This window comes from Capsicum annuum, chromosome 7 (genome assembly GCF_002878395.1).
Source record: "Capsicum annuum cultivar UCD-10X-F1 chromosome 7, UCD10Xv1.1, whole genome shotgun sequence".
In the NCBI taxonomy this organism is placed as follows: Eukaryota; Viridiplantae; Streptophyta; class Magnoliopsida; order Solanales; family Solanaceae; genus Capsicum; species Capsicum annuum.
Genome location: NC_061117.1, coordinates 197,011,879 through 197,024,311, shown reverse-complemented (window position 1 = coordinate 197,024,311; position 12,433 = coordinate 197,011,879). Strand labels below are relative to the sequence as shown.

General features: G+C 30.9%; 1 protein-coding gene across 1 annotated transcript; it reads right to left on the bottom strand.

Annotated features, from left to right (window-relative positions):
- Window positions 1-6,813: 6,813 nt before the first annotated feature.
- LOC107878285 (indole-3-acetic acid-amido synthetase GH3.6) lies at window positions 6,814-9,723 on the bottom strand. Its single transcript, XM_016725219.2, has 3 exons — window positions 9,312-9,723; window positions 8,040-8,950; window positions 6,814-7,758 (listed from the first exon to the last, which is right to left on the bottom strand). The coding sequence occupies exons 1-3, from the start codon at window positions 9,626-9,628 to the stop codon at window positions 7,169-7,171; spliced, it is 1,818 nt and encodes a 605-aa protein (XP_016580705.1). The 5' UTR covers window positions 9,629-9,723; the 3' UTR covers window positions 6,814-7,168.
- Between the last annotated feature and the right edge of the window lie 2,710 nt (window positions 9,724-12,433).

Below are 12,433 nucleotides of genomic sequence, written 5' to 3'. Positions count from 1 at the left end.
AACAACTTAACCAAGATCAAACAATTCATGAATAAGATCTCTGATGAAACTATCTCTTAATTTCTTTTTCTAAATTTCATTTGTAATTTAATGTCCTCTTTAATTATACTGGATTGATTATAAATATCCTTTTTAATTCTCTAAATATGTGTCAGTGTAATTTGATGATTTCACAAATTAATATTTGATTTCTTTTCCATATTTGACTTGCTATCCTGATTTTTTTTTGGTTGGTGGGTGAGGGAGGGTTTGTTTTTTCTTTTTTCATTTTTTTTTTTATAAATGTAGCTCGTAGATTGGTCACTTGAACTATTTTTTTTTTCTTTCTTAAGCTTAAGACATTTGAACATTTATGTAGACTTAAATTTATGGTAAGTTTTTGACCAATAAAAAAAGGATAATACTCACGAAAATATTTGAAATTTAATCGAATTTTCAATTGAGCATACTGAACTTTGCGGGGGTCCTATTACCCCCTTAGACTTTTTTTTTCGTATTTTAATGTCATATATCTGCCCACTTGGACACATGTAAATATGAGGTGAAACGTGTATTACACACGCCAATACACGTGTAAAAACGAGATTTGGCGCGTGTATTACACGCGCCAACGTCGAATTTGAGTATAGAGTTTCAGGGGGAGGGGGGGGGGGAGAATTAAATCCACTTTAAAAAGTCTAGGGGGTAATAGGACCCCCGCAAAGTTCAGTATGTTCAACTGAAAATCCGGTCAAAGTTCTGATATTTTCGTGGGTATTATCCCATAAAAACAATATTAGCATGCTATCAAGGATCTCCGTAGTGACACATCATGCCCAAAAATTAGTAATAATTTTTCATTCATATTTAGTTTTTAACTTGACTAATTTAATAAAATATAAAATTCCACAAATATTCAAGGGTATAATTGTAAAGTAAATTTTTGTAGAGTTCTAAATGAAGCACAATACATGGTTTATTTAGTTTTTAATACAATGAATCAAACACTTGATAAAAAAAATTCAAACACTACTATTCCTGCATTACTTGTCTTCGTACCAAACAACCCCTAACTGTTTAAAGGTAAAGGAAATGATACTCAAAAGTTATTTTAGCTGAAATAATACGTCGGATCAAGATTAGCGCTAAACAATGATTCATGACACCACACATCAAATCTTACCAAATTTAATATATTGATTTATTTTCTTATAATTTGTATAATTCCTAAAAGACTTTGTTTTCTTGTTTATTATTATTATTATATGTAATATATCAAAACATAAAAAAAATGCTTACTCATTTTAAGGAGGTCTTTTATGTATCAATTAAGACGAATTAAAATGAATTGAGTTCGACAAATGAATCAATGAAATTAGAGGGACCGTGCAACATGTCATTTTTAAGAGAGAAAAATACAAAAGATAGAGTCAATTACATATATACGCTCAATGCGTTTGATATCCATTAAACTCTACAAAGGTCCACATGTTCATTTTTATTTTTTTTTAATTTGGCCGATTTTAGCTACCAAAGGGTGAAGAAATTGAAAGTGAAATATATTGTGGAACATTATAATGAACTAATTTTGTACAATCTTCTTGTCATTAATTTCCTAGGCCTTCTGCCGGTCTATATCCATGTTTTTTGGGCAAATATGGTGAATTTTACCATTATCATTTGAATTCGTTGTTGTTGATTGATTTTAATATATATATTCACTGATTATTTTTCTTTCTCATACGCTAAATCAACTTTCACATGTATTCTGACGTAGGGATCATGCTACAATTTTTACCGTTGCCATGCAGGTAAATCCATTTTCGTTCAAGTTATAACGAAAATTTTAATACGTGACATTAGTTGTGTGGTAGTTCTTTTTTATGAAAAAACGAAGTTGGACCAATAACGTGTGGGTTCACTTTTTTTCTCACAAAAAGATCCTCACACAACTCATATCAATTGTATGAGACACATAGCAAAAATTACTAATTATTGGAATCTACCAGACTAGCAAAATGCTCAAATTATAGTTTTTTTTTATATAGTTATGGTGTTCAAATCAGCTAGCGAACATTTTAATTAATTTCATAAAATTTTTCTTGCCTCCCATCAACAATGACACTTGACATGATCAGCTAACTCTTTCCACCAAAATTACACTCGAATGTTAGTATTCCACTAGGCTTAAACCCTCAACTAATTTCTAAACAATTTCCGCTTATTTTTATTTTTTTCATATGGATAAGTGTATATATACTAGTATTATCCCGTGTTGATTCAAGTTTGTCTTGGAAGAACAACTATATATTATCTATCATCATCACTTAATAATAGAATATAATGTTGAATATTTTCCAAAATGCAGACCAAGTAATATTATACTACTACTAGCTTTGTAACTTAGGATTCTACTTAATCCAATTATCGTCGAGCCACAATTTTCTTATCTATGGAAGTTCAATTATTATAGTGATGAGTTACATCAACCATCCACTAAAGATGATTAAAAATGGAAATAGTCTTGTTTTCCATTTCGTGAAGAAAGGGTAAAAGTAGAACAGTAATTATGTATATATATTCAATAAACTAAAATATTCCCACAAATTCAAGTAAGTCCTTGTATGTAATATTAGGTGATGACTAGCTACTGAATCAGTTTTGATTATTGAAAAATTATACTTTATATATGTAGTGTGAGACTTTGCTTTAAGTTGTATTATTGCTTTAGACTTCTATTTGGCGCATGAAAAGAAGTGAAGACTTTGGATCAAGATTGAATTATAATATAAATGTATTAGGCATATCTTTCTGGAGTAAGAAAATATATTTTCTATAAAAGTAGTTGGAAAGTTGCTTAAGCAAACTTAAAGGTGATAACTAGATTTGAATGTCAAATGCTAAAAGAGATCCACATTAGAAAAAAAAGAGATCCACATTAGAAAAAAAAAATTAAGTTATAATACTAACAATATGAATTTGTTTATACTATTCATGTAGTTTAATGTGTGATAGAAAATTAGTCGTCATTTTTCACCATGTTACAATTACTTCCTCCGTCCAAACTCCAAATTATTGTGATAGTATTTGATTGTACACAAATTAACTTTAGAAGAAGATTTTAAAAATCTATGGTTAAAATAAATCATACAATTTTTTGTATCTATAAATGATAAATCATTATATTAAGGATAAAATAGAAAGTTAAAGTTATATTGTTACTTTTTTTCCTTTTTCCAAAAGATCTATGATTTTTCTATTTATTCTCCGGCCTGACTCAAGCCTCATTTTATGTGTCAATAATGAAGGTGCTCACCCATGCATAAAGGAGTTGTTTTCTTTTCGATATGGACAAAATGAAAAAGTATCACTTAATTAAAACACAAAGAATAATATTTATTTATCATATAAATTTACTAATAATTATCTTATAAATGTCTTGGACTACTCTTGGAAAAAAAAAATCAGAAAGTTTATGTATATATATATACAGATTGGCCAAGCACTTATCTGTGTGCAGGCTAATTTGTTATGTTAATAACATGTGAGAATAGAATCTAGGGCCTAATCTATCATTATATTATAGGTTATATAATGCTTACTGTTAGAGTTGTGATCCGAAATTTATTGATCGGGCCTAAAAAATTTCGCGATGTGATCTATGTTGGTGATTTTCAATGGGATCTGTGGTGGTAGCGTAGGGATCGGTATGTTTTTTGGCCTAAGACTTATTTGTATGCATGTATTATATAAGTGTAATTAGTGGGTCGATTTTGATTATTCAGAAATTACGTCTCTTCATATTGATCTCCTCTCCTTTCATAGTGAAATTTCTCTGCCTCTGTCCGTGATTTTTTTCGCAAGGATTTTCACGTAAATCTGTGTGTTCTTGTTTTCTTTCTTCTTGTGGTTTGCTTTATTTCTGCCCGATTCATAACACTTACTAATTTCTATCACTCACAAATACTCTTTTCTTTTTGTTGGGTTCTAAGTAATGAAAAGTGAATGAAAAATTAAGGAAAAGTAACTTGAGTTTTCACTTTAAGAAAGAAGTGTTCTTTCATATTGATAGAATAAAGAAACTTTTTCATGCTTAAATATATAAGCATGCCTTCGTATGGATAATGTGGCAAAAAGAAGACTAGCTAGCCTTAAGTCATCGTCGTTTGCGCGGTTTTGATTTCGAATTTGTCAAATAATCGAGAGAGATTATCTTTTTAGATAAAATTCATTTGAAACTTGAGAACTAGTGATGTTTTAGTCCAAAAAATTTGATACGAAAATTTTCTCCATTTATGAACGCACCTGAGTATGTGTGAACTTATGTCACAACACACCTCGAAGTGACGTGACCCTTCGAGGCATTGTATGAAAGCGGGAAAGTGACCCGCAGACACAGGTTGTCATCTGCAGACGCATGTGAGACATAACTTTTCATTTCGGGGGAAAAAAAAAAGTGACCTGCGGACACAGGTCTCCATCTACGATCGCAAGCGGGGTCCGCAAGTCACCCGACGTTTCAAAAAGTTGCACTTTTTCATGAACCATTGTTTCTTTTCAGAAGCAACACCTTTTGACTATAAATACCTAATTTTTCCTCAGGTATTGATATGTAATTTTGAAGTTAAAAACTCTACTTCTTCCGAAAAACTCAAGTGTGATTTAAGAATCGTTGAGTGTGTTCAAAGTTCAACAAATTTTAGGTATTAGCACTATTTGCTAAAGTGAATTATTTTATCCTCGAAGGATATATTTCATTAACCTCGGGTACTTGAGAGGAATAATTTCCTTAAGGACACACCGTGTATTCGGTGAACTTGATTCTTTTATTTCTTCATCTCTATCTTAATGGTTTTACTATTTTTCAAAAAATAGTTTGAACTTTATTTTGATTGTTCATAAATTCTTTTTACTTGTATTTAAAATTCTTATCGTAAATACAGATTTTGTAACGAGAAAACAATAATTTTTTGGGGGGTCAGATAAAGCTTCAACCATGTTGATATCATCATATCAAAGGAAATTATCATTGGAAATAATCCTAATTTGAAAATAAAGGGTCTTTGTCCTTATTGCCTCATATTGATAATGTAATGCTGGTCGTCCTTGGATAATACTAGCATCTTGTTATTTTTATTTCGTATTTTGTATGTTGTTTATATCTTAAAGTTGATCAAATGATGGACACAGCTCACTGAATCCGTTAATCATGACCTAAGATAATTGCCAGAATAAAATAGATCCCTATTCCCAACTAACTTACGTGAGTATTAATTTTCTCAAACTTTTGCCAAACTTATGTACGAAGTATTTTTGTAAGTTTTCTTTAATGCTTTTTACGTCCCATTCTAAATATAGGTTAGACAGTTAAGTCAAATTGAACAGCATTCTCAATATAGTTTATTTATCCAAATTACAGATTAATTAACTGTATAATGTTGATTATCAAAACTAGAAATTCGTGAAGAAGTCTTACACCGTTAATTAGTCGATAGTGATATCTTTATATATGGCTTGGGCAATCCTCACTTTTTGAGCTAACTTTTAGAATTGAGTTAGGCCTAAAGTTCATTTCATTAACATGATATTATATTCAGCCTCATCTCAATATATGTGAAATTTGTTCAGTGGCTATTCCGACAACTTTTGATTTTTTTTAGTGAGTTAGTTCAATAAAAAAATCATATTTTTTAGCATAAATTTCACACTGAATGTGATGAGAAAAATTTATATTTCTAGGAGTGCATATTCTTTTATCGAAAATCGGAGATTTCAACTGACGTTCAAATGGGAGAAAAATGTTGATTGCTCACCCTATATCCATTAATACATTAAAATTAAAATTTACATTAAAAAATTCATCTTGAGAGGTAAAACGCTTCTATAAAAATACAAAGTCAAGTCAAGAAACACAAGAAAAGATCAAAGGAAGACCGACCAAATCATGCGGGCGGCAGCATAAGTGGACAACTAATTTAAGGTAGTAGTGTATTAATTCAGTCGAAAGAGTAACATGTATATGCAGCAACAATTATGGTTGCACATGCTTTAAATTACAAATTATGCTAAATCTAAATCTAAGTGTAGAATTAATTTTATTTCACAGATGTTCTTCTTATATATTAAGTAAAATAAATAAATTGATCATCAATGGAACAAGAATCAATTAACAACACGATGAATGGATCAATTTTAACGGCTGGTATTATAACCTTAATTAACATTTTCTTCAATTGCAAGTCACATGATTACCATGTGAAGCTATACATTCAACTGAAAAAGTTCCATACTCCTTTTCGTTCATACTATATGATGTTTTTTAGTTTGGACATATTCGTTAAATACACTTACTCTCATTAAATAAAAGATACTTTTAATGAATTATTTTTAAGTAACTATTTTTTTGGTTTAAAAAAAAATGACTTACTTTACTTTTTAGTTCGTTTAAAAAAGAATGAGTTTTTTTCTTTTTTTCTTCTTTTTGTCAATACTTTAATTTCAACTTTCCACGTCGCATATTTAAGTCAACAAGATTAAATGACATTTTGGTACATTTGACATAACTTTAATTTAGAACTATAAAATTTAATTTTTTTTATTTTCTTAAACTTCGTGTCAAGTCAATTTAGGTAATTCTTTTTCAAACAGTGGAAGTAGTATGTACTTAATATTGTTAACTTTTTCTTTAGGTAAAACTTCAGTTATCTAAAAAAGGATAAATTAATACATATAACAAATTAATACCTTTTTAATTACATATTTTTTAATACATATTAAACTAAATAAAATAAAAAACTACAAATACCATATAATATGAACTGACAGAAACAATAATTATCAAATCAATTGTTGTAATTGTATGGGAATTTCAGTAAATCCAATCCCCATGTTGCTTATTGTTGGAATTTAGTGCTACCAAGTAAATGGAAGATATAAAAGACAACTTACATTCTGTACATGAAAACACACACACATACACAGAAATAAAGAAAGAAACAGTAGTGAAATGGAATAATACAGTAGAAATTAAATTCCCTAATCTAACTTCTACTTAAGTTTAATCCTGTACATTATTGGAGGTCCCAATTGCCATGCATTTAAGTAGGAATCGAACCTATGAAGTCACCAATTATGAATTGGGCGCTCTAACCAGTCAACCGCTGGAAATTCTCGTACATGGTGATTTTTCTTAGCTTGAGGACCATTGCTTGTGACCCGGAACCCATTTAGGATATTTAGGGCTAAAATAACTCGAAACAACTCTCGAGTTCAATAACTCAATAATTGGAGCATACTTCACGCACCGCGGCGCTTTGTACTGATTAATCGAAGCACCATTGCAAATAGCATAATCCATAAGCTTATCAAATGTGCCATTCTCAACTACCTTTATTTCCAAGGGACTAATCGATTTATCCGAAACACGACACTGTCGATAGACACTGTTTAATGATTCTTCGATCGTTAAACAACAATCTTCAAACACTGATGTTGGGATTAGTGTTTCATCGGAGTTTTTGTAACTAATTTCCCAGTACAAAACGTAGTGTCCTGGACTTGTTGATGTGTCTGCATAACTTGTGTATTCTGTCAGAGAGGCTTCGAATGGTAAAAGATGTGTCGATGCTTTTAAAACAGCATCGTGTAGCTCAACTTCATCCGTTTTGTCTGAGTCAATGCTTAATGCAACATTCTTTCTGCACACGAAATGAAATTGGGGCGCTTTGTTTTTGAATCCAGCAACTTTAAGTATGTCACCAACACGATAACGATAAAGTCCTGGAAAAAAAATGTGTATAATTAGTATATAATTTATGTATCTCGATAAGAAAAAGTAAACAGTAAATTATTTGGCTCACTATTTGGATAAAGATCCAAGGAACAATACATTAATTGCTAGATTTAAAGAAATTGTGTCCTTTCAAATGAACAGTAAAATAAACAAATATACTGTCGCAACTTGACTTTTACTGCCTTCCCTTTATTTAATGTGATATATTTGGAAAACGAGGATCAAAGAGTATAGTATCATATAAAGTGAAACAGAGAGTAATTTATACCTGCATAAGTGGTGACCACGAGCTCATACTCATGTCCAAGTTTGACATCAACAAGATCTACCAAATCATTTTTGTCGTATGGTTTGGATTTTTCTGGCCCTTCATCTTCACGAGCAACAGGCAAGAACTCGAAAAAGCCCATGGTAGGTATGAGAGTATAAGCAACTTCACAAGGTTTACAAAGAGGATTAAGATTTATACCAAAGTAGCATTCAGATGAAGCATACATGGTACACACAAGTGGTAGATCATTGCCATAATAATTTAGCGTCGGTATATATTGTGACATAGTCCCTGTCACAATTACATCGACATATTTCGTATTAGGCCATAATCTTGGGATAATCCCTTTCCATGACTCTGCGCTACATTCAATTTCAATAAATTCAGCAAGCTTGGGATTCGGTTTGAGTACTTTCATCACTGATTCACGTACCAAAGGGTCTGTTATTTGCGAACTTAGCGTACCAGTTCTAATATCATGACATAGTATAGGCCAGTGCTTTTCGAGGAAACGAATAGCACGAATAAAACCAGAAGCAAAAACAGCCCCAACACGAAGAACTTCAGTGTTTTGACAAAGACCACAAAGCATTTGGGAGTACATACTTTGGTATGAATCAAGACAAAGAATTGTTTCATTTGGGCTTGTATAATTTGTGTACGGATCATATGGCCTTTTTTTGAAATATGAACTTTTATAGTAACTTGTTAAAACTGGACGAGCTAATAATCCACCAGGAGTTTTTGCTTCTGATTTTATGAACAAAAAGTACATTCCTTTTCCCTTCTGTAAATCTGGTATAAATCGATCCATTACTGGCATTAAAAGGCTGTACAGTAATGACCTTCTTCCTAGCTCTTCTTCAACTGTTGGCATCAATTTCCTCTCTCCTCCAGACGTGCCAGAACTATAAATTAAAACCAAAAATACAAAAAGAAGAAATAAAAATTTCCATAATAAAGAAATTTGTCCACGCACACTTGTTGCGTAGAGAAAGATAACTTTCTTTATTTCCACTATCAACTTGTAACACATCAAGTAGTGTAACTTGATACATAAAAAAAGGAAGTAAGTTATTACACATAATAGAGACTAATCTAGAATTTTCAGTTAGTGAGTTCAGAATTAGTCCAATATAAGAACATAATTTATTCTTACTTTTGTATATGCCCTTATGGACAATACTTAAAGTAATTGATTCAGTTGAACTCATTGAACTTGCTCTAAACCGGGCTTTGATAAAACAAAAAGAACGTAGGAGTACTAACCTTGTCAAGAACTCGGAAATTGGTTGAGAACAAAAGATGGATGAACGATCACCATCCGCGATACGATCAATATCTGGCTTAATATCCTCATAGGAAACAACAGGCATGATTTTTTTGAAATTATCATAGTCAGTATTGCCATTAAGGCCATGCCTTACTAAGTATTCAACACCAGCATTACGAGAAAGTATTTCATTAAGAACTTTTTTTTGAACATCATCAGCATTACTAGTAATGTCTTCGAAGAATTCAAGTAGTTTTTTATTGTTTTCATCAAAATTTCCATCATCTGATAAGGTAGAAGGGGCCTCTGGCATTTTTTTTTTAAAAATAAAAATTAGAAACTGAAAAATAAAATGAAGGAAAATATTAGAAAGAGATGGAGAAAATTTTTTGTGGTCTGATGATTGGAAGTTCTGTTGAAGAAAGAGAAATGACAGAAATATATATAGAGAAAAAGTGGAGGGTGTGTGTGTGAACCCCCTACCGGAAACAAAGAATTCAATGAAACAGTTAAACAAGGTCTAGGGGTAAAATCATAATTGTGTGCGCAAATCCTTGTTTATGTAATTTTGACTTTTCTAACTTAACTAACAAAGTTTTGGATTAGATGTAAATAATCGAAATGACCTAGTTAATCTGCTGGAATGTTTTCACCCAAATTTAGTGGACACAGCAAATTACATCATTCGTATCATTTTATAGGTCAACTTAAAAAATAATTTATTGTATGTATTAAAGGTATTTTTAGAATTTTTGTCTGCACCACATCATCATATTTTTGTTAAGTTAAAATAAAAAGAATAAGATTGCAAATAAAATGACAGAAATAAGTTAAGAGTTGTCAAATATATCTAGCAAAATTATTTTCTAAACTAAATAAGAAGGGAAAAGAGTCGTACAAAATAAAATAAAACAAGTATATTAATTTATTATGATCAATTAAGCAGCTGAAATTAAATATTAAGTAGTTATGATTTAAGTAAATTTTAGATAAATTTTTTCTTTTATTATAATTTATGCAGCACACATTTTTATTTATTTGTCCCAAAAAATATCACAGTTCTATTTTAAGAAAGAATACAACTTTATAATTCTCATTGTACTTTTATAACATAATTTGTAGTCACACGATCGTCTTATTTTATAGACAAATTTTAATTTTTACTCTTCTAAATTTCGTGTCTTACATTAAATAATGCCGTATAAATTGTGAGAGATGGAGTAAATTTGACATGCATATATTGATTAAGGTTGTGTTTGATGGAGAAAATATTTTCTAGTTTTTTTATGTTTGGTATTGATTGGTCAAAAGTTTTAAAAATCCATTTCTAGGAAGACAAAATTCTTAAAAAATTAAAATTAAATCAATAATAAAAATTAAAAAAACTAAGAAATTATAAATTTTATAAGTAATATTCCACATTAATTATCTCCCTCCACCTTTATTGCCACCCGCGCTCTCGTACCATCAACTTCTACGCTCATTCGAATAATATTGATTTAAATTATATTAAAAAAATTGAGAACCATCAACTTCTACGCTCATTCGAATAATATTGATTTAAATTATATTAAAAAAATTGAGATACTAATATTTTTTGTTTATAAATATCAAAAAAAATATGTAGCTATACTTCGTCCCAAAAACACCACTAATAGATATAATATAATTGTATATGCTGGAGATCAGACTGTAAATGATAATCGTAATTTAGCTGCATGAAGACAAAATGAAGGAGTTTTGGGAAACCAAAGCAGAATATGATTGGAGGGTCAAATTCTGAGTAAAGTATACTCACTGGGTACATGGCTGCATGTACTGCGGATGCTACTTCCATTACCGGCAACCCGATGCATTATATTGCTGCTTCTTCAAGCCTCTTCTTTTTTATACAAAATTTAAATTAAATTAAATTAAATGTATGGTTGGACCATGCATAACATCATCTTTGTATTACGAAAAAGGAGAATTTGACACATTAAAGCTTCTGTTATAAGTGAATTTTGATAAAGGGTTGAAACGCAAAGATCTTTTGTACATAATTCTATTTTATGTTTCTGCAAAAAATTATTTTTATGACTTGAAACCGTAACTTTCAAGTTATATCTTTATATAACAACAATTTATAAAGTAGTTATTTATTGTGTTATGTTACATGTTTCTTATAATATTATTTTGCTATAATAATTTTAAAATATTAAAATAAACAATATTGTTATTGAGCAGCTTAAATGTATTTTATTTTCATTTTCTAGTTGTATTTTTGTACTCCACAAAGTAAGCGGAGAAAAAGAAACGAGGAAATTGCTTTTGATTGAAGAGTAATGGATCTTCGCCGACACCCTTCATAACAAATCCGCCAAGATTTTTTGCAACTTAAAATATTTGCCACTTTTAATATTGCAAATCCTATCATTTTACATAGTTAATGTAGAAGGAAATCAGGGAAAAAAACGCTCTCAGTAAATTGAAAAACGACATAGTCTTGGTTTTTTCTTTTGTGGGAGAGGAAGGTATCCCGAAGCTTAAAGGTAAGTTCTACAGAGTGGCAGTCCAACCGGTTATATTGTATGAAGCGAAGTGTTGGCCAGTTAACAACTACCACATCCAAAAGTTGAAGGTGGCGGAGATGAGGATATTGCGATGGATGTGTGCCATACCAGAAAAGATAGGGTGAGGAATGAGATTATTCGGGAGAAGGTGAGAGTGGCTTCGGTGGAGGACAAGATGCGGAAAGTGAGGTTACGTTGATTCGGACACGTGATGAGGAGGGGCGCTATGATGCTCCAGTGCGGAGGTGTGAAACACTAGCTATAGATAGTTTTAGGTGGGGTAGAGGTAGATCGAAGAAATATTGGAGGGAGGTGATTAAGCATGATATGGAGCAGTTACAGCTTATGAAGGACATGACCGTTGATAGGAAGTTGTGGAGGACGCGAATTAGGGTAGAGGGTTAGGGGATGGGAGTGCGTCGGTAATAGTAGGGGAACATTCTTTCTTTGTGTCTGAAATTTCTTGTTCGTGGTGTCGAGTGATGTTTGTGGTTTTGGATAAATAGTTTTAGTATTATCTTATGACTAGCGATGTTAGTTTATTTTGCATATTGTACTAGTTTATA